This window comes from Hemitrygon akajei, chromosome 18 (genome assembly GCF_048418815.1).
Source record: "Hemitrygon akajei chromosome 18, sHemAka1.3, whole genome shotgun sequence".
NCBI lineage: Eukaryota > Metazoa > Chordata > Chondrichthyes > Myliobatiformes > Dasyatidae > Hemitrygon > Hemitrygon akajei.
Genome location: NC_133141.1, coordinates 48,844,575 through 48,866,964, shown reverse-complemented (window position 1 = coordinate 48,866,964; position 22,390 = coordinate 48,844,575). Strand labels below are relative to the sequence as shown.

General features: G+C 37.1%; 1 protein-coding gene across 14 annotated transcripts in view; it reads left to right on the top strand.

Moving 5' to 3' along the window:
* hdac5 (histone deacetylase 5) overlaps positions 1-22,390 on the top strand; it is a 321,402-nt gene that overhangs the window by 290,556 nt on the left and 8,456 nt on the right. For all 14 annotated transcript variants that reach the window (XM_073071644.1, XM_073071647.1, XM_073071643.1 and 11 more), the window contains 9 exons: positions 1,770-1,877; positions 3,373-3,428; positions 4,102-4,189; positions 4,521-4,640; positions 15,116-15,213; positions 17,580-17,698; positions 20,498-20,631; positions 21,072-21,156; positions 22,078-22,231. In XM_073071644.1, coding sequence (XP_072927745.1) covers positions 1,770-1,877; positions 3,373-3,428; positions 4,102-4,189; positions 4,521-4,640; positions 15,116-15,213; positions 17,580-17,698; positions 20,498-20,631; positions 21,072-21,156; positions 22,078-22,231 — 962 coding nt within the window. The remainder of the gene's footprint in view (positions 1-1,769; positions 1,878-3,372; positions 3,429-4,101; positions 4,190-4,520; positions 4,641-15,115; positions 15,214-17,579; positions 17,699-20,497; positions 20,632-21,071; positions 21,157-22,077; positions 22,232-22,390) is intronic.

The following is a 22,390-nucleotide window of genomic DNA, read 5'->3' as shown; positions in this document are numbered from 1 at the left end:
GAGGAGAAAGCAAAAGGAATAGCTATGATTGGCTAGAGAGCAAGAGTAAAAAATGACGCAAGTGATTGACTAGATAACACAACTGAAAGAAGCTGTTCAAGGCTTGTTAATAGCAGTTGTTGTGTTTGAGGAAAGTCTAAAAAGGAGATGAATGCTCCTTGACCTGTTGGGTATTCGTAACATTCACTTTTATTTCAGATCTCCAGCAACTGTAGTGGTATTCATGAATCTATTAAGTTGATGCAAAAACCCTTTTGATTCTTGAAGTTCATTGGGAAAAGAAATCTGCCATCCTCATCTGATCTGGTCAAATGAAGCTCCAGACTCATTAATCAGATTGCTTCCTAACAGCCTTTCAGGAAAAGAGCATTTGAAAATGAAGAGCAAATACTGACATTGTTACTGATGTCACACCCTATGAATTAATAAATATGCTGAATTTCCTTCGGCATAAGGAGTGCTAAGACTTTAAGATGTTGCTCGGGTTGAGGATGTAGCTCACCGAGCTGGCTTGTTAGCTTGCAGATGTTTTGTTACCCAGCTAGGCAACATCATCAGTGCAACTTCGAATGAAATGTTGGTTATCTACATTAACATCCTCAACCTGAACTACAAATCTTTTCCAACATCTTAAAGACCCACAGGCGCAACACGCTCAAACTTGCTTGTCAATGGAAAAACTTTGCTAGTCGGCAAAGCTCCACACGAGAACAACTCTATTTTCTTCACAATATAGATCACCAACATTTCATTCAAAGTTGCATTGATGATGTTGCCTAGCTGGGTAACGAAACATCTGCAAGTTAACAAGCCAGTTCAGCTACTCGATAACAGTGCTAAGACTTTTAGTATTTTTAAGCAATATTCTTAAGTCTACCATCAGAGAATGTTTTTTGAAACTTCTAACAAGACAACCAAACACATGCTCTACCTAGAAATTTTCAGTATCATTTATTGCAGTGCTTCTCAAAAATGTGATTGCTGACACATGTATTTGTTTTATTACTATTAACACATTATGTTGGAGTCCTCTAGAATCTATCTGTGGTATTGGATTTGGTACTGTCTGACCTTTCAATCCAAAAACACTCCAGCACAAAGATTAGCAACTTCAGAGCATTGCCAAATCTTACCCTTGCCTTTAGAGACCTGCTGCTGTAGTCACAGCTGTGCTATAGTCATTGTTATACTTAACCATGCTTCTTCTCTCCTGGGCACACTTCAATATATTATGTTGTGCAAACCTGTGCTAATTCAAAGCTCTATTGTTCATTTTATAATGAGGAAGACCCATTCACCCATCCCTTTGAGTCTGCTGACCTATAAGCCCACAAACTATAAAAATTATGTCATATCCATTCACGGCCTGGTCCTCAGTCTCTGTGACTTGCATCAAATTTATATCTTTTCCCTAACTTTGCTTTCCTTCAATTCTAGTGTTCTTAGCTTCCCTCAGCCAACCATTCTTAGCTGTGCTAGAGTTGTTGGAAACCTCAGCTTTAAAATTTTCTTCCTCAGCTCCCTTTCCTCTCTCCCCCCTTCAAAACCCATCCTCTTTTAATAAAACGTCCAAATGACACCACTTGCTGTCCAGTAACATCTGAAATATGCATTCCAACATTTCCTTCCATTGAAGAAAAGCATGTAAATGGTAGCTATTTATAATAATGAACTCATTACCCATTTTTGTGATCAAATTATTTGGCTAACTGATTCTAGACTGTCTAATTTATAATTAGAAAATAAGATTTATTTTTTGATATTTCTAGGTGGACAGTGACACTGTGTGGAATGAGATGCATTCTTCTAGCGCTGTTCGCATGGCAGTTGGCTGTGTCATTGAACTTTCTTTCAAGGTAGCTGCAGGGGAACTCAAGGTATGACAAGGACTAGTATTATCTATTGTGAATAAGAACAGAACCCTTATATGACTTTTTAAAACATGACATAGCTTCACTGTTTGAAACTCTTGGTTTCTTTGAAACCCTATGATTTTTCCACAAGTTTTCAAATGCAAGAAATCTACGTTGCCATCAGTGGTTTGCCACAATCCTACAAATTGTGCTCACCATTGAACTCAACATGGAGTTCAGCATAGGCATAAGAATTTAGGCTTATAAGCTGCAACTAACAAAAGGATCTTAATGCTGATACTGCCATGTCTCAGGAAGCAAAAAGAATATCTGGGAATAGGCTATTTTAGATATGGTCATATCCTTGGTGTTAGAGTTCTCTAAGTTCAACTGGGAGAACCACTGGAAGCAAGTATGTAATATTTTTCCAAAAAAGAGGACAGCCACAAATGCTCAACTAAATCTGAAGCATTATTAACTTACTTACATTAGATATTTAACAATAGTTTGTTATCTTTTCTAAATGTTTCTTATCAGCCTTCGGTTGAGGAACTAATTAGAGGACAACTTCATTATAGTCTATCTTGTAACCTAGCATCCACAAAATTGAGAGAATACCTTGTGGCAGCACCCATTTACTTTTGCCTCTCTATCCTCTTGTCATTGAGTGCTTTTATTGCAAGTATCTAATCAGAATATCTCCTTGAAGTTAATCATTGGTTTAAGCTTAATAGTGTTCTATCCCACAAATCCAGTATTATTCAATTCAAGCAAATTAAGTATTATATAACATTCCTTAAATTTTGGTATTCTTTAACCAAATTTCAAATGTTTTGGGTGTTTTTCCATTTCTATGTTTATTAACTCTGATTAGATGATTTCACCATTTCTTACTCTATTCATAAAAATTAACTTAAGCTTTTTTTGCCTAAAGATGTGTAATGCCTATATTGGCATCCTGGGAAGCCAGGAACAGTGCTGTGATTTTTTTGTTTCAGTATAATGTTAAATCAAATAGCATTCTTAGGTAATTAAAACATAGCTGCATTGAACAGTGACTATTTCATCCTGTTCACCTGCAGCTTGACTGTTTTGCAGGCAGTTAGATAAGGTCTTTAGTATGCTTCTGCTTCTATCCATCACACAATGTGAGAGATGATAGCCTAGAAAATTATCTGTTATTTTGTTATTGCAGAGTCCTTGTGAAAATACCATGTCACACCCATATTATGTCTCATCAAATAAGCATAGTTTTTTATTGTCATTCAGTTTTATAATATTCTACAGAATCTTCAAGTGAACCATCAGGAAAAATAATCTGTCTAGTTTTAAATACCTTTTGCTCGTGGAGCATTCGTTGTACTGTATTTCCATAATATATAATGTATTTATACAATGCAATTAGTATATTTGTTCCGTTTGTATAATCTGAATGCAAGTTAATTTCAAAAAGAATTGAAGTTTATCATCTGTGTGAAGTATATGTTTCAGGATTTATAATGAATTTTGTTTTGCACAGAATGGTTTTGCTGTTGTCAGACCACCTGGACATCATGCAGAAGAATCCACTGCAATGTAAGTTCTACAACAAAAGTTAAATCCATAGGGTGACATGTCCACAGAACTAAACTAATATATTCAGAGTGCCTAGATAGCAGTGCATACTCGAAAGACAATTTTTGTTTGTTTGTTTATTTAGAGATACAGTGCGGAACAGGCCCTTCCGGCCCAATGAGCCACACCACCCAGTAACACACCTATTTAACCCTACCTTATTCACAGAAAATATGTAATGACTAATTAACCTGCTAACTAGTACGTCTTTGAATGTGAGAGGAACCTGGAGCACCCAGAGAAAACCCACACATTCACAAAGAGGAACATACAAACTCCTTACAGATGGCATCAGAATTGAAGTCCAAATTACAATGCCCCAGGTTGTAATAACATCATAATAACTGCTACGCCACCGTGATTTTAAAGTTAGATTTTAATATCTAACTTTGTATTACATAGCACATTGCCTTCTGATATTTTGGATTGGAGGTTTGAATTATTTTTCTTGAGAAATACGAGAGGTAAATGGACCTTTTTAAACAAATAGTGTTCTTTTTTAACAATTCAATGTTTTAATTTGTTTTCTTGTTGTTAGGAACAAAAAATCTTTAACCCCCAAGTTATTTTGATATCTATGATCATTACCTTTAGATTAAATTTGCTTTTCTGTCTTTTGGATTTTCTCTTCCAGGGGATTTTGCTTTTTCAACTCAGTGGCAATATCAGCTAAACTACTCAAGCAGAAACTTAACATTGGAAAAATTTTAATTGTGGATTGGGTATGTTTTACATTTGATTAAAGAGTTATAAATAATATTAAAATTCAGGCAACATCTTTGCAGTACAAGTGATTGTGTTTATTAAGACAACAATGGTAGCTGTCTTAAATTTTTGTTCAATTTAATCAGTGGATGGAAAGTTTTGTCTAATTGTATATTTGGAAAAACATGAATTCTGAATGTTTAAGGCAACAATTTCTGGTACAAAGAATGTGTGAACTAGCTTTGATAATTAAAAGGTAATTTTGGAGAGCTCAGGAAATTAATCAATATTGTTGTTCCTCCATTTTTATGCTTTTGAAATTGATCTGTTTGTTTGCATTACTTGCAGGATATTCACCATGGAAATGGCACACAGCAGGCCTTTTACAATGATCCTGATGTGTTATACATTTCTCTTCATCGATATGATGATGGAAACTTCTTTCCTGGCAGTGGTGCCCCAGATGAAGTGAGTTACTGTCAGCTACCATTAACCTAATGCTTTTAAATCTTTGAGTATAATGTTTCCCTTGAAATAGTCAAGTCATAATTGGGTCACCTAATTCAACAAACTAAAGTTAGCATAACTCCTGAAAGCAAAAGGTGAAGCACTAGGACTGCACTGAGAAAGAGTTGTCCTTTATGTCATTTACTTTGTCTTGCCTTGAGTCCTTTCACAGATGTTTTCGTTCTCTTCTCTTCTCTCTCCCACTTACATACAATAAATTTTAAAATCTGTTTAGCTCTAAATTTTTCAGTTCTTCTGAAAGATAATTTGAAAGGTTATTTCCAAATTCATGAATGCATTTTGGAAATCTTAATATTCTGCATCTGTGGGTTCTCCTTTATTGCTCTTTGAAAAAAAAATCTCTGATAAAGTTTTCAAGATCTGTTGCCCTTTCATAAAACCATGTTGGCTCTATTTTTTTCAAAAGTTCAAAGTAAAATTTACTATCAAAAGGTTCAAAGGTACAATTTAATGTCAGAGAAATGTTAAAAATATACATCCTGAAATGCTTTTTCTTCGCAACCATCCTTGAAAACAGAGGAGTGCCCCAAAGAATGAACAATAGTTAGATGTTAGAACCCCAAAGTACCCCAGCTCCCCCCTCCCACATGTAAGTGGCAGCTATCAGAGTACGTACATGTCACCACATACAACCCTGAGATTCTTTTTCTGCGAGCATACTTAGCAAATCTAGAACAGTAATTGTTAGCTATAAACAAATTGTGCAAATGCAAATATAAATAAATAGCAATAAATAAGGAGCATGAAATAACAGTAAAACATCCATGAATATAACAGAGCCCTTAAATAAGTGTAGTTATCCCCATTTGTTCAAGAGCCTGATGGTTGAGGGGTAGTAACTGTTCTTGAACTTGGTGGTGCAAGTCCTGAGGCACCTGTACCTTCTACCTGATGGCAACAGCAAGAAAAGAGTATGGCCTGGGTGGTGAAGACCTTTGATGATGGATGCTACGGCAGCATTTCGTGTAGGTATGCTCAGTGGTTGGGAGGGTTTTACCCGTGATGTACTGGGCAGAACCCACTACCTTTTGTAGGATTTTCCACTCAGAAGCATTGGTGTTCCCATACCAGGCCGTAATACAGCCAGTCAACACACTTTCCACCACACATCTATGGAAGTTTGCCAAGGTGTTTGATGACATGCCAAACTTCCGCAGACTCCGAGAAAAGCAGAGGTGCTGACGTGCTTTTTTAATGTAGACTGAGAAAATCAATGTAATGTTGAGCACAAGTTCATGAAATGTCGTTGAGACCATTTCCTTAGATATTATGTCATCAGCAAAATTGGGAATAGGCTATTTTAGATCTGGTCATATGCAATGAGACAGGATCAGTAAGTGATCTCATAATGTGTCTTGTTACTCCTTCCTTAATAAAGAACTCCAGCAATTTTTCATCAGCATATATTAAGCCAACTTCCCTTCCCTTCTTGAATAGTGAGGCTTCATGTGCAGTTTTCCAAACTATTAGGGCACTTCCTGACATTTGGGGACTTTGAAAGGTCGTAACCAATATATCCACCATCTCTACAGCCAATTTTTTTAAGAACCCTGGACAGAATAAATTTGGCAGCCTGTAATCACATTAGTTTACTGAGTATGTTTTCCTTGTTAATAATTGTTTTACATTTCTCCCTTTGTCTTTTTTTTTACAATTTTTGGAATGTTTTGAGATTTTGCTCTATGAATACAGATGCAAAATAGTTTAACATTTCTATACTTTTATATTCTTAATTAATTCCACTGTTCCAGCTTCTAAGAGACCAACCTTTATTTTCACAGCTTCATATTTGTACATTACCATAAAAGCTCGTAAAACCTCATTTTCTGTTCCTTGCTAGTTTATATCCATTTTTATTATATTTTAAAATCTCCCTATTATAAGGTCAGTTATAATAGGAAGATCTTCAGAAGACAACACATTGTAACCCACATCTTATATGCCAATACAATTATTCTTTTATCATTTCTACATTTGAATGGCTTTGTATAATGTAATATCAAATATATGCTCCTGTTATTCATAGTAATATCTTTTAATCTAATTTTGAAAACATTTAACTTTAAATCCCTAGTCTGTTCGTTATATTCTGTCACATTAGTCACTTTTCCTAAACAATTCATGAGTTGTTAGAATATAGAACAGTACAGCACAGTATAGGCCCTTCGGCCCATGATGCTGTGCTCGCCGTTTAACCTATTCCAAGATCAATCTAACCCCTCCCTCCAATAGCTCTCTATTTTTCTTTCATCAATATTGCCTATCTGTTAAAGTCTGTTAGAAGTCTCTAATATAATCTGCATTTACTATCACCCATGGCCATATGTTCCTCCATACTGCTAAGAATCCTTCCATTAACCCTTCAAGCTCTGCCTTCAAGCTCAACCTTCCAAAGTGTATCACTTCAACACGAAGAAATCTACAGATGCTGGAAATTTAAACAACACACACAAAATGCTGGTGAAACGCAGCAGGCCAGGCAGCCTGATTTAGCCTCCAACCTGATGGCATGAACATTGATTTCTCTAACTTCCGTTAATGCCCCTCCTTCCCTTCTTACCCATCCCTTATTTATTTATTTATTCCCCCCTTTCTCTCTCTCTTTGCCCCCTCACAATCACTCCTTGCCTGTTCTCCATCTCCCTCTAGTGCTCCCCTCCCCCTTTCTTTCTCCCTAGGCCTCCCGTTCCATGATCCTCTCCCTTCTCCAGCTCTGTATCCCACTTTCATATCTCTTACTATCTTTTCTTTCAGTTAGTCCTGATGAAGGGTCTCAGCCCGAGACGTCGACTGTGCTTCTTCCTATAGATGTTGCCTGGCCTGCTGCGTTCCACCAGCATTTTGAAAGCGTATCACTTCACATTTTTCTGGATTGAACTCCATCTGTCACTTCTCAGCCCAGTTCTGCATCCTGTCAATATCCCATTGTAACCTAGAACAACCTCTTACCTTATCCACACCACCACCAACCTTCATGTCATCTGCAAATTTACTAACCCACCCTTCCTCATCCAAATCATTTATAAAAGCCACAAAGAGCAGGGGTCCCAGAACAGATCCCTGTGGAACACTAGTAGTCACCAACCTCCAGGTTGAATATGCTCCATCTGCTACCACCCTCTGCCTTCTGTGGGCAAGATGATTCTGAATCCATACAGCCAAGTTTCCCTGGATTTCATTCCTCCTGACTTTCTGTATGAGCCTGCCACAGGGAACCTTGTCAAATGCAAAAGTCAAGTTTTTGTCATGTACATAAATACATATATGCACAGTGCAATGAAAAACTTACTTGCAGCAACATCACAGGCACATAGCATTAGTGATAAAGATTCACATGAAGTTACACAAGTTATACAGAATTATACAAAAAAGAAAACAATTAGAAATGAAAAAAGTGTTGCTATACGGAGATTGCGGATTGGGACGTAGTTATTCTTAAACAAGGTGGTATGGGACTTCAGGCTTCTGTACCTCCTGCATGATAATAACTGCAAGAAAATAGCGTAGAATGAATGGTGGAGATTTCTGATTGATGTTGCCTTCTTGAGGCAATGCCTCGTGTAGAGTAGGTATTTTCCATAATGGGATAGGATGTTCATTACACATGACCAGATCTAAAATAGCCATTTCCCTGCTCTTGTCCATGATATAGTTATCCAGGAAACAGTGACAATGGTATTCCAACCTCAGGACTGCCTTGGCCAATTTGATTTCATTAATAGAGCAAAAGTTATGCACGTATGTCGCACTGCTTTGAAGTCGCATCTATATTTCTCGACTGATGCCCTGTGCAGTGTACAGCTGTTAAATGACCTAAAGTCTATTTCTACTAACTATTTATTATTTTGTATCTCAGCCAATCTATTTCCCAATATTCTGAATCGTGATGGTGTTTCACCACTGTGCTTAACAGCATCTTATTATCAGGTGTGCTGCAGCCATATCTCTGCAATAGCTTTTAAATCTTATCCATGTTTCTCTATTTGCGTAATAAGTTTATCTGTTCTGTTACAAATATACATGTTCAGATGAAGACCATGTACTTTTGACCTTTTCCAATCTTTCTCTATTTTGAGCAGATCTGTTGCTGCATCCTTATCATTGTACGTGTTGACTTACATGCCACAAACAGCTTATCATTAACTATATTGCTGTTGTTACCTTGTCCTTTTGCTCAATTGCCAGAACGCTGGCCTCAGCAAAATTCAAATAAAGTCCATTTCCAGAGGAACAGCTCCCTCTTTCCCTGTGATCTGTGAATTGAAATTCAAATTTCAGATTCAGATTTATTTATCACATGTACATCGAAACATACAGAGAAATGCCTTGTTTGTTTTAACAACGAACACAGCCTGCAAATGTTGCCACACATTTCAGTGCCAACTTAGCATGCCCACCATGTTCAACAGAGCAACACAAGCAGCACCAACAAAAATAAGACAGCGACAGCAAAACAAGCCCCTTTGCCACCCACCCACTCACATACACAGGACACGCTGCCTCAGGGACTCTTGTCCTTGGCCCCGGACTCTCAGACCTGCAGACGTTAGTCCTCCAACCTCTAGTCCCTGTCCTGGACTTGCAGACATTAGGCCTCTGACCTGTGAACGTGCCGACCTAGGGCTTCAACCTTGGGGCATCTACTTCCAGATTTGTTGAGTTCTGGACTTTGACCTTTGGGCTGCTACCTCTGGACTTAGACTTCAGCTTTGTCTTCCTGTCTTTGACGCCTCGACCGTAGGACTTGCCAATTATGAGTTTGACCTTCAGGTCTTAACCCCAGGACCTACTGATCACTGGTTTGACGCACAGACCTCCACCTCTGGTGATCCTTGTGACTCCTGCCCATGTGGACCTCTAATCTGGGACTTGCCATCCTAGGGATTATTTGTCTGGTCTACTCAACACCTGATGACCTGACCTCCAGGATCACTGACCTCCAACTTTGGAAATCTCTGACCTGGACTCCGAACACTAGCTCTTGTCTCTGACCTCTATCTCTCCCTCATCCTGTCCCTAAACCCTAACGTGACCCTTAACTACCTGTGCTGTCCCAAAACCATTCCTGGGAGCCTAAAAAAGCTGAGCCACGATATCAACAGACATTGCAGCTCAACACCATCTTGACTAGAAGTCCTTTCCTCTCCTTTTATCTTTCTGACATGTTTGATATGTCTGTGCCAGTTTGCATATGACCCAGGAGATAGTTATCTATGTGATACTGATCGATAATTTAGACCCAAATGCCCATACTTCAACAGAACTGTTTTCTTTGGTCTTAGATGATTGATTCCTACAAGCACCACAAAAACTGCATCCTCTCCTCCCTCTCTAAGCTCTTCTTTAACCCTAATGAGATCTTCTTAAACTTGACACGCAACACAGCCTTTGAGAATTGTGGACTAAGCTAAAGAGAATATATCTATCCTTTTGAAGATTCTGCCCCTGCTCAGAACAACTCAGGACTCCAGCTTAAAAACTCAGCTAAAATTTCTTGAATACAAACGATGTCTACAGATGTGCAATAGAAATTTGTGGTGTTCCTGGGCTTTCATAAATGGTGGAAAGATTAGAGTACAGATGAACAAGATTTTTCCACCCACGTGTCTGTGTGAATCTGGACCTCATTATCTGAAAGACTGACAGAGACAGAAACTCTCAATACAGAGGATTCTGGTTAATTGGGACAACTCTTAAACACCAAAGCTAATGGAGGTTCTCTTGTTTATTTGGGATACTATACCACTTAATTGGGACAAGAGACATTTGCTGAATAGTTTCTAACTAGTGTCAGACACATGCACTTGTGTGGCTGTTAAACACTACACCATGCTTAGTTAGTGCAAACAGTTTTTTAAATAGTGTCAGTTTCATGTGCTTATGTTCAAAAAGCATTGATTTTTGTTACTGATAGTTGCCAAGAAATAAGCAGTAAGACGATTCTGAACTATCTTGCTCACTGTGGTTTCAAGCATTGAGGCTTGGGGATGCGAGGAACTGCCAGGAGTGAAAATGAAACAATTTCACTACTTCAAGAAGTTAGGAACTACAAAGAATTTCTAAGTATCAACATTCATCGTGAATGTTAAATTGAAAATGAAGATTTGAAAGATGCAAAAATTGCATGAAGGCAGTCCATATGTACACTAATTGTCCATTATGTACACTAATTGCACTGATTTTGCTCATTTACATTCAAAAGAACACGGCAGCATACACTGGATTCATTGATAACAATTAAGAACTAATACACAGTACCTGACAGTACTGTTTAATGAATTTTTAAATATAAAACTCTAGTTTATCCTAAGACATACTTCCAGCCTTCAGCTAACAAAAGATGAGTCTTTCCTTTTTTACCCAACTACTACATTCACCAAATCCGTCCTGTTTGCACTTTCTAAGTTAGCAAGCCCTAGCTGTCTTGCAAACTACGTAAAGCGTATTGGGGTGATCCACAAGCTGGCCAAATTTGCCAATCATCTGCACTTGCAGTACACGTTTTTTTTGCAGCCTGTACTTTTGCTTTGAGGGTGGGCCGTGGTTCTCAAAGAAGCACAGATTAGCACAGGTAGTGTGAATGGTGGACCTTCCCCAGGTCCACTTGACAGTTAGTAACACTTTGCCTTCAGATCATAATAACAGTCGAAGCAATGGTTTAAATTGAACACTTGTGACATTCAAGCACTTTTGAAAAATATACTTCTCGATTTAAAAAATTAAAGAACTCACATTAAACAATTAAACACATTGAAATTAAAGGGCAACTGGCTACTTTCTTAACATTTACTTCTTCCATTTGAAATCAATGTGCCCATTGAGACTACAGCTAGGTTAATGCAGTGCTACATAATAAACATCTATGAGATTTTGCTGCTGCATCCAACCTCATATTCCTACCTTACACAGATCAGTAGTGTATGTAATGGTCATCTACCTTTCACATACAAATTGTTGTTTGTACTGTCACAATACCATTGCTCTGTGTAAACAATGGTGTCACAGATACACTGATCATAGAATTCGGACATTTACACATTTCTTGTGTTCATGTTAATGCATCGATTTTTAAATCATTGGATTTCAGACAAATTGGACTTCAAGCTATAGGGAGCAAATTTTTACTTGTTGACCATTGTCTGATCTCACTCCACTTTTTGAACCGTCAACAAGAAGATGTATCCAACAATGGAATCTGCCAAAGTAGTAATTTTATACCAAATCCAGGGTTATAGGTGGACAAGAACCTCACAGTCCAAATGCATATTATTTACATAATGTGATACAATGTTGTCAGCTCTTTTATGCTAGCCTATCAGCAAGAATCTGATAAACAGTGTCTGTATTGGTACATTGGCAAGTTTGGTAGACCTGTGGGATGGATTTACTTGGTGCTATGGAGCTGCAGACATCTGTGTAGGAACTCGGTTCACTACAACATTTTGAACTTCGAAACAGTTCAGGTTATAAACAATTCATGTGGATGGAACCTTGGGGAGTACCTGTATTAGCTTAATTATATGATAATATATTTAGCATTTACAAACAGTATGTGCAAATAGAGACTAGTGAGACAGCAGATGCTGCAAATCTGGAGCAACACACAAAATGCAAGAGGGAAATGGACAGATGATATTTTCATCAGAATCTCGACCCACTGAATTACTCCAGCACTGTGTGTGTTGCTCCAGAATGTGTAAATGGTTATGTTAGAGAAACAACACTGTGGGCAGTAGGACCTTTTCCTGTGCTGTAATGTTCTTTAATGCAACATATGTACTTTGTACATAGTGCAAAGATATCATGAGCATCATGGAAATCTTCACAAGAGGCCCAGAGTTTTTTTTTCCTGAGAGGAAGATTCACTATGTCTGATTCCATGCAAAAATAGAACCATAGAACATTGCGGCACAGAAACAGGCCTTTTGGCCCTTCTTGGCTGTGCCGAACCATTTTTCTGCCTAGTCCCGCTGACCTGCACCTGGACCATATCCCTCCATACACCTCTCATCCACGTACCTGTCCAAGTTTTTCTTAAATGTTAAAAGTGATCCCACATTTACAACTTCATCTGGCAGCTCATTCCACACTCCCACCACTCTCTGTGTGAAGAAGCCCCCCCCCCCCCAATGTTCCCTTTAAACTTTTCCTCCTTCACCCTTAACCCATGTCCTCTGGTTTTTTTCTCCCCTAGCATCAGTGGAAAAAGCCTGCTTGTATTCACTCTATCTATACCCATCATAATTTTATACACCTCTATCAAGTCTCCCCTCATTCTACTACGCTCCAGGGAATAAAGTCCTAACCTATTCAACCTTTCTCTGTAACTCAGTTTCTCAAGTCCCGGCATCATCCTTGTAAACTTTCTCTGCACTCTTTCAACCTTATTAATATCCTTCCTGTAATTCGGTGACCAAAACTGCACACAATACTCCAAATTCAGCCTCATCAATGCCTTATACAACCTCACCATTACATTCCAACTCTTGTACTCAATACTTTGATTTATAAAGGCCAATGTACCAAAAGCTCTCTTTACAACCCCATCTACCTGTGACGCCACTTTTAGGGAATTTTGTATCTGTATTCCTAGATCCCTCTGTTCTACTGCACTCCTCAGTGCCCTACCATTTACCTTGTATGTTCTACCTTGGTTTGACCTTCCGAGGTGCAATACCTCACACTTGTCTGAATTAAACTCCATCTGCCATTTTTCAGCCCACTTTTCCAGCTGGTCCAGATCCCTCTGCAAGCTTTGAAAACCTTCCTCATTGTTCACTACACCTCCAATCTTTGTATCATCAGCAAATTTGCTGATCCAATTTACCATATTATCATCCAGATCATTGATATAGATGACAAATAACAATGGACCCAGCACCAATCCCTGTGGCACACCACCAGTCACAGGCCTCCACTCAGAGAAGCAATCCTCCACTACCACTCTCTGGCTTCTTCCATTGAGCCAATGTCTAATCCAATTTACTACCTCTCCATGTATACCTAGCGATTCAATCTTCCTAACTAACCTCCCATGCGGGACCTTGTCAAAGGCCTTACTGAAGTCCATGTAGACAACATCCACTGCCTTCCCTTCATCCACTTTCCTTGTAACCTCCTCAAAAAACTCTAATAGATGTGTTAAACATGACCTACCACGCACAAAGCCGTGTTGACTCTCCCTAATAAGTCCCTGTCTATCTAAATACTTGTAGATCCTATCTCTTAGTATTCCTTCCAATAATTTACCTACTACCGACGTCAAACTTACCGGCCTATAATTTCCTGGATTCCTTTTTGAGCCCTTTTTAAACAATGGAACAACATGAGCTGTCCTCCAATCCTCTGGCACCTCACCCATAGATACCGATATTTTAAATATATCTGCCAGGGTCCCTGCAATTTCAACACTAGTCTCCTTCAAGGTCCGAGGGAATACCCTGTCAGGTCCTGGGGATTTATCTACTCTGATTTGCCTCAAGATAGCAAGCACCTCCTCCTCTTCAATCTGTATAGGTTCCATGACCTCACTGCTTGTTTATCTTATTTCCATTAACTCCATGCCAGTTTCCTTAGTAAATACAGATGCAAAAAAAACATTTAAGATCTCCCCCATTTCTTTAGGTTCCGTACATAGCCGACCACTCTGATCTTCAAGAGGAAAAATTTTATCCCTTACTATCCTTTTGCTCTTAATATACCTGCAGAAGCTCTTTGGATTATCCTTCACCTTGACTGCCAAAGCTACCTCATGTCTTCTTTTAGCCCTCCTGATTTCTTTACGTATTTTTTTGCACTTTTTATACTCCTCAAGTACCTTATTTGCTCCCTGTTTCCTATACATGTCATACATCTGTCCTTCTGTATCAGAGTTCCAATATCCCTAGAGAACCAAGGTTCCTTAATCTTATTCACTTTGCCTTTAATCCTGACAGGAACATACAAACTCTGCACTCTCTCAGATATTCTTCCAAATACTGAGATTTCTTGTGCATCATATTTTTGCTTCATGGTTTAACTTTTTAAATTAAACTTGCCAAAATGCATCAGGTTTGTCTCACTGTCACATTCATCCTGGAATAAAGACATTTGCAGATATTGGGTGATAAATGTTTTCACCAGAAGAAGCCATCCACTTGTCAGTGAATCAGTTTTATATTTCAGTCTTGCATGTATGCTAGCCCCAAAGCCAATATGAAAGATATGGCTGACCAGCATTGCTAGTGACAGCCGCATCTTACAAATGAATAAATAAAAGATGTTTTATCATCATATATTTCAATCTTCTTTGAAACTATAAGAGTAATTAAACTTGGTGAACAGAATTTGCACATTTCAGTAAAATTGCTTCTGGCAGTTACCTTTTATTAAAGCTTTATTTATAGACATCCTCCTTTGTTTATTAACTTTTCAAGGTTGGAACAGGACTTGGAGTAGGATTCAATGTTAACATTGCTTGGACAGGTGGTGTGGATCCCTCTAATGGAGATGTGGAGTACTTGACAGCTTTCAGGTGATCATTCATTACATGGAACTACTACCTATATCGTCAGAAAACACTGTTAGCAAGATTGATTTTTTTCCCTTAATAACAGTATGTTCATGACATTATTGTATTTCTCTCAGTACCCACATGTACTCTTAACACATACATGTGTTCCTTTGTTTAATGGTTGTACCGTACATAATACTCTCCTGCAGAAAAATAAAAAGTGTAATTAAAATGGAGGTAAATTCATTAAGAATCACACAAAACAGCTTTAATTTAAATGCCTGAGGATTAAATATTGATTGATTGCTACAATTAAGTTATTTTTCTGAACCTTGTAATTATTTTACTTATAGTGAAATCAGGCTTAGAATATTGCTTCAGGTGTTCACCTGCATGTAATTAGCACTGCTGCAATTTTATCTGGAGTATCTGGGTTGGGGAATTGTTAATTGTACAAGTTGTATATTTAGTCATGTACTACTTTAGTTTACGATCAAAAGAACCATCCACAAATACTACTTAAATCCTTTGATTTAGGCAGAGTCTAATAAAGTGGAAGCAAAAAAGAGTCTATAGAATTTGCAAAAATATTTTATTAAAAGGAACTAACATTTGGTAAAAGGGGCTTCCAGGAAATGGTCAAGAGCCTCAGGCAGGATAACACTAAACAGACTAGAAGCCAAATTTCCTTGCTTGCATGCTACAGGGTCAGGCTGGAGTTGGATCAGATAATTGAATATAATGAAATCCAGAAGGCTGCCCTTTTTCCTTTTTGCATACCCAGCATATCACAAATTTTGTAGACTTAGGTTCGTTCTTACACTTGTGTAGTTCCAGCTGCTGTCTTTGAGGCCATCATTGTTTGATGTTAGAAAATTATCCTGGTGCTGTTTTCAATCATGGAAGTTCAGCTGACTTTACTGACTTTAAAAGCCATATGTCTGCTGTTTCCTTGTTTGCAAACAAAAAAAAAGGTGCAAGCATTGCTGTACTTATAGCATGGTCCTTAATAATGGAAAACAAATTGAGTTGGTTGTTTAACAGCATCATTTTGAACAGTTGCAAGCAAGCTTTATCTAAATTGTTTTGGTTAGAGAACCTTTACATGGGCTTTGTGAAGTTTATTATGATTCATGGGAGTCTCTGTGCATATGATATTTCCTGTGTAAAGGACCTTATGTTTGTTGTTAAAATTTTATTTTTGTTGTCCAGAAATGACAAAAGATTCTATCATAGATACTACAGACTATCTGAACAAGACATGTTTCTACTACATCTGGCAGTATGCATATAGTGATACCTAACATGTTATGACCACAATTGCACTGATTTCCCTTATTGGGATCAATATTCATAATCTCTTTGAGAGCTATATTCATCAAATGTTCTGTATTTGTAATTCTTTGGTTTATGAGCAGCAACAAGCAAATTTACAGATATTAATCCCTGAGTTCTTCAAGGAGATGATAACTCATTGTGGTTGAGTTCCCCCTTTTCAAACAGTTCATTAAATCCATCCCAGTGACAGTTAGTCTTATGTAGATTTGACCATTGGAGTTATTATAACTGCAGGCATTCCTGTCACTAGACTTCAGAAGAATTTCTTTGCATTTCCCTTCCCCTGCATCCCAACAACCACAGCCATCAACCACCCAGTCCTTCAGCAAACCAAGCATGAAAACATTGAAGTAAACTGAAGTGGCTTCATCATTGCCACAATTTAGATCAACTAAATTGATTATGATCAAGAATTGAACCTGGCAAACTATTGACAGAATAATCCCACTCTAAGCAACATAAATGTGTTTTTGTGCTGTTCTTTACATTGTACAAATTGAATCACTTCTTACATTGAAAACTTCATATCAATGAATTTTGCATTAAAACTAACTTTCAGACATATTGAAAAAAATCTCCTTCAGCAGACAGTTTATAGAATTGCATGTGCTTTTTATATGCATGGTGCCAACACAATTAATGACATAATGCTGTTGGACTAAAGTTTACACGATATGGGCATGTGGTATTTGTTAGTCCAGAGTCCTTCAAATGTGAGTAGCAGCCACCTACTGTTCAACCATTTCATGGATATGAACTTATACTTGTGTTTTAGCAAACTGCTTTCTGAATAGCATTAGAGACAGGGTCCCTTTTGTAAACCTGTATGAGCTGAAAGTAAAAGCTATTAAATTAAATCTGCCAAATATAATCTGTTTGTACTTTTAAAGTAGGTACAGTCTATTCCAGTTAAATACATTTGAAAAGTGTGCAGAATTTTATGGCTGTAACATTTTTAATTGTTAAAAGCATAAATTCTCAAGAAAAGAAGTGCTTTTTAGTGGATTTACTTGTTTCCCCTTGCATAGAATGTGTTTCGATTTTTTTAGGACGGTTGTGATGCCCATAGCCAGTGAGTTTTCCCCTGATGTTGTGTTGGTGTCTGCTGGTTTTGATGCTGTCGAAGGACATCCGTCACCTCTTGGTGGATACTCTGCAACAGCCAAGTGTAAGTTGGAACACTGTGACTGTATACTATGCTGTATGACTCCATGACTATATAGTATAATCTGAGGTTACTTTGGAGAGCAACATATTATTCTTGAGACCTTTAGTTTATCAATTTCTAGATTGGGGTCAGTGGAAAAAATCTGCAAAGTCACTGGGTTATAGGTATTCTGCACTAGACAGAATGAGTTTTTTTTATGTTTTTTTCCATTGTCATTGATTACTTCACTAGTCAGGATTGATTTCAAGAGCTGCTAGATAATGTTGCAGCTCTATAAAACACACTTAGAGTATTGAGTTCAGTTCTGGTCACCTCTTTATAGGAAGGATGTTACATATGAAGGATGTGGAAGCTTTAGAGAGGGTGCAGAGGAGATATACCAGGATGCAGCCTAGATTACAGAGCATGTCTCATGCAGTTTCCATGAGTGCATTTGTTATGATTCCTCCGCAATGTAAAGCATTGCTGCTATAATCACTGCAGTCATCACTATTTTGAGATGACAAGAATCTACCATGTTCAAATTCTAGTCTTTGATTCAAAATCAATCAAATATATTTAGACTTCAGTATTTGTTATCTCAGACACAAAATGCTTTAAATATTGAAATACCTTTTCAGATTTAAAAATATAAAAGTAGTTTAGTCTATTCTCTGCAGAAGTTATTTTTATACCCTATTTATTTCAAGCTTACTTTGTTGCATAAAAATATTTCTAACTTATAATTTCCTGCCTTGAGCTTTCAGGCCTATTTCAAAATTACCCAGGACAGCAAAAGATTGTATGCTACCAGTAACTTTTCAAAAAAGTCAATGATTCTGCCTTCATCTTCTTGACTGTGACTGCATACAGAAAAACTGAAGTATAATGAGTCACGTGCATATAATGTTGAATTGGATAATTTTCACATTTTGAAAGTATTGTCCAAATTTCAAATAACTTAACAGTTGGATGAAAATATTAATAAGGTAAAAGAAAAATATGAATGTTAAATTACCAAATGTAAAATTTACAATAATATATCTTTGGTTTGAAGTCCTCAAGACAGGCATTCAAGAGTTGGGTACTGTTATGTACAGCACAGTTTCCAGTTCACTTTGCTCATGTACAGGTTTTTAACATAGTAGAAGTGTAATAACCAGAAGCTAGTTCATTAACATTAACACCTCATGATCTTACCTGAACTATAAAAGTAGCTGTAGCGAGACTTCTTCAATAAACCTAGAGATGCTTATATAGAAAGAACTACTAGCCTTTCCCATGTGCATGCACTAAGCTTCCTGCAAAAGTATGCATTTTAAAACAAAACTATTAATGGTTTTATACTGTATAAGCCTTTATTGAGCTAAGTTAGTAGATTGATTATTACTCATTAAAATGTTAAAAAGCTTATTTGATAAGATGTAATGCTCTGTACTGTGTTAATTCTTTCATTTCTTTTTTCAGGATTAGATTAAAGATAGCAGTTTGAAGAAAGCATTCAAATATACCAATATATTGGTCACATTCCATAGAAATATTTTGATTTTTCCATTAAGTTCCTTTAAAAGTACATAGATAAAATCTGATAATATTTAATTGTAGTTGAAATACAATTTAGGAAGTATATCTTGTCCCTTGCCATGGGCTGTGGAAATAAAACCAGAGATTATTAAGGTCAAGTGCAGAAAAAAAATCACTGATATTTTGGCAAGCAGGATAGTGAGTAGCTTCAATGCCATGAATTTGTTTACCCATTAAATAGGTTTTCATTGTGCAATTTAATGTCATCCAGTTTATCATTCAACCTACAGTGTTATATGCTTCTGGAACAACTGACCACACTTCATACAAATTTATGGATTGTGTATTGTAGTGAAAGTGGAAAACCATTGAAGTTGTGACCTAACGGAATGTTTGCATAACCGAATTCAGTGCTGATATTAGCCTTTCAAGGACTGAAATGAGATGAACTCAAATGTGTAATTCAAAAGAACTCCATATAACAAGGAGTAGTTTTTTGTATTCTATAGTTTTAATTTACAATAATTACCTAATACATTGAACTTCTATCAATGATCTATAATTTTGTGATAAACTCTGTCATTGAAGTCAGGCAATATCTGTAGGTAAACAAATACTGGAAGAACTGGGGAAAGAGAAACCAGTTAACATGTCAAGTCAAAGACCCTTTCAATAGTTGCTGCTTGACTGGCTAAATTCTTCCAGCATTTCTGTTTCCTCTTACAGCATCTGCAATTTTATTTGTTTTCCAATATTTATAGGAATCTTCATGAGTTTGTTGGTGAATGAGAGGTCATTAAATCTAACAAATGTGACAGCTATAAAGCTTAACAATAAAATTACCTGATACATCAACATAATTATTGCAGATGATATTTGACAGCTAACAGAAATGCTTTTGCATTTTGTTGTAGTTCTTATCAAATTAATTAAAGGTTAATAACTTGTTAACATGAATAAAGTACTTTTTCCTAAAGATTCTCCCCTTATCAATAATAATAAGCATGCTACATAGTAGCAGCTATACCTGTTTTCCAATCTCAAAAATTAGCCCCATCTAACTCATTGGACTACTTTATAAAGCCATTATGTAATGTTCTTGGTGGTACCAACAGGAAATGATTTTTTAGGCTTTTTTCAGAAGATGGGACGAGAAGCATGATCCATATTTATCGTAATTATGTTCAACGGCATGATGTCAATTCATGATGTATCATCAAAGTATATTTCTGTATAACTTATTCTCAAAATGTTTTCACAACTAATCTGTATACTTCACGTGTGTTTCTTTCTCAGGTTTTGGCTACCTGACCAAACAGCTGATGAAGTTGGCTGCAGGACGTGTGGTTCTTGCTTTAGAAGGAGGACATGATCTCACTGCCATCTGTGATGCATCTGAGGCCTGTGTATCAGCCCTGCTGGGTAATGAGGTATGCAGAACAGTCAAAATCAAAACCAGATCGTGTTGTAAAGATACTTCTTTAACAGCAGAGGTGCTAAACTGACAATTGTTTTTTGATATATTGATGCATTCAATGTGCTTTAAAAGGTAATATAACATTAAATGAAATTGAAGAGTCACAGCTGAAATCACTTTTAGCCCATAGAATATTTGAATTTTACCATAACTTTTTCTTTTCATAAACATGTCTGCTTGTAATTTACAATTGAATGTCCTTTACAAGTTCATTTAATAGAAGGCAGTAGCTTTTGCCCCTTAATGCTATCCGTAAAGTATGAAATTTGATCTTTTTCCTCTGACATAAATTACCTTGTAAGTTGTACTTTCTTGTTACCTACCAGTGCTAGAATAATTAATGTATATATGTATATATAAAATTCTTACCTTTTTTTAAATAAATCTTACCAGCTGGATCCTCTGCCTCAAGAAATACTTCAGCAAAAACCCAATGCAAATGCAGTAGCATCACTAGAGAAAGTGATTGAGATTCAAAGTAAGTTTTTGCTCTAAATAACTTCTTAATGTTCTCGTTGATGTACTGCTTATGGACAGGAATGTTAGAAATTACATTAGTAAGCTCCTTAATACTTCCTCTTCACCACAACAGTGGTTTGGTAGCAGCATTGTAATAAAATTGATCTCAAAAATGTTTTCCTTGTATCTTCAGAGCAGCCATGCATATATAAACTACCAGCCACACAAATATAAAACTCTGTCATTAATTCTGAGGGCACAGTATGCCATATGCATGTTTTTACGTTACAGAGCTCCATAAATCATTTATTTCCATGAACATCCAGAGCCAGAAATTAGGTTGTCCTTGCATGTTTGCAAATGATCAGTAGCCTTAAAGGGGCAGCCATTGCTGTGTTGCCAAAAGTGCTCTGAAATCTACACTGCATTATAAACAGAACAACCCAATAACATTTGTAAAACTGTCTCCATCTGAAGCAATTCAAATGCAGCTATAAAATGGGCCTAAATTGTATAGATTGTCAATAGTAGAACCAATGCCATCCTGACTCACTTTTTGTAAATGACACAACCTTATCCCAGTGATTGCTTGGCAAAGTCTGTATTAAAATAAACAAAGACCAGAAGATTACTGTTCGATCTGAGTGTATATTCATTAGATGGAATTCTTTAGAATAAGATTACCAGTGGGAAATTATCCTTTCCAGAATGTGCAGTGAGATTATGACTCTGAACTTTATCTCAAGCTCCTTCTCTGCCTTGTTTGAAAAAAGGAGATTTCTTGTATACTTACTGCATATATAGTTTTGTATCTTTTTGCAACAATGATAGCTACACCATATGCACAATAGTTGCACTATATACATGAGCTGCAGTTGTTTATGCCCCATTAATGAGAAAACTTGACAAATTTTCCAAGCATTGATAATTTGACTTTCAGGCAAACACTGGAGTTCGGTGAAGCGTTTTGCTTCCACAGTGAGTTACTCCCTACTGGAGGCCCAAAAGCACGAGAAAGAAGAAGCAGCAACTGTTACAGCATTAGCCTCTCTGACAGTAGACACCGAGCAGAGCAGTTCTGAACCAGAGGCCAGGTAATTATTTCATCTCTTTCCTAATGAATAAGAATTGGAGCAAAAGCTGCAACTGCTGAAAAGCAAGATAAAAACAAAAAATGATGGAAGTACTCATGAGGTTGAGCTGCAGCACTGGGGACGGAAACACTTGAGGTTTCATTTTTAGGTCCAGGATCC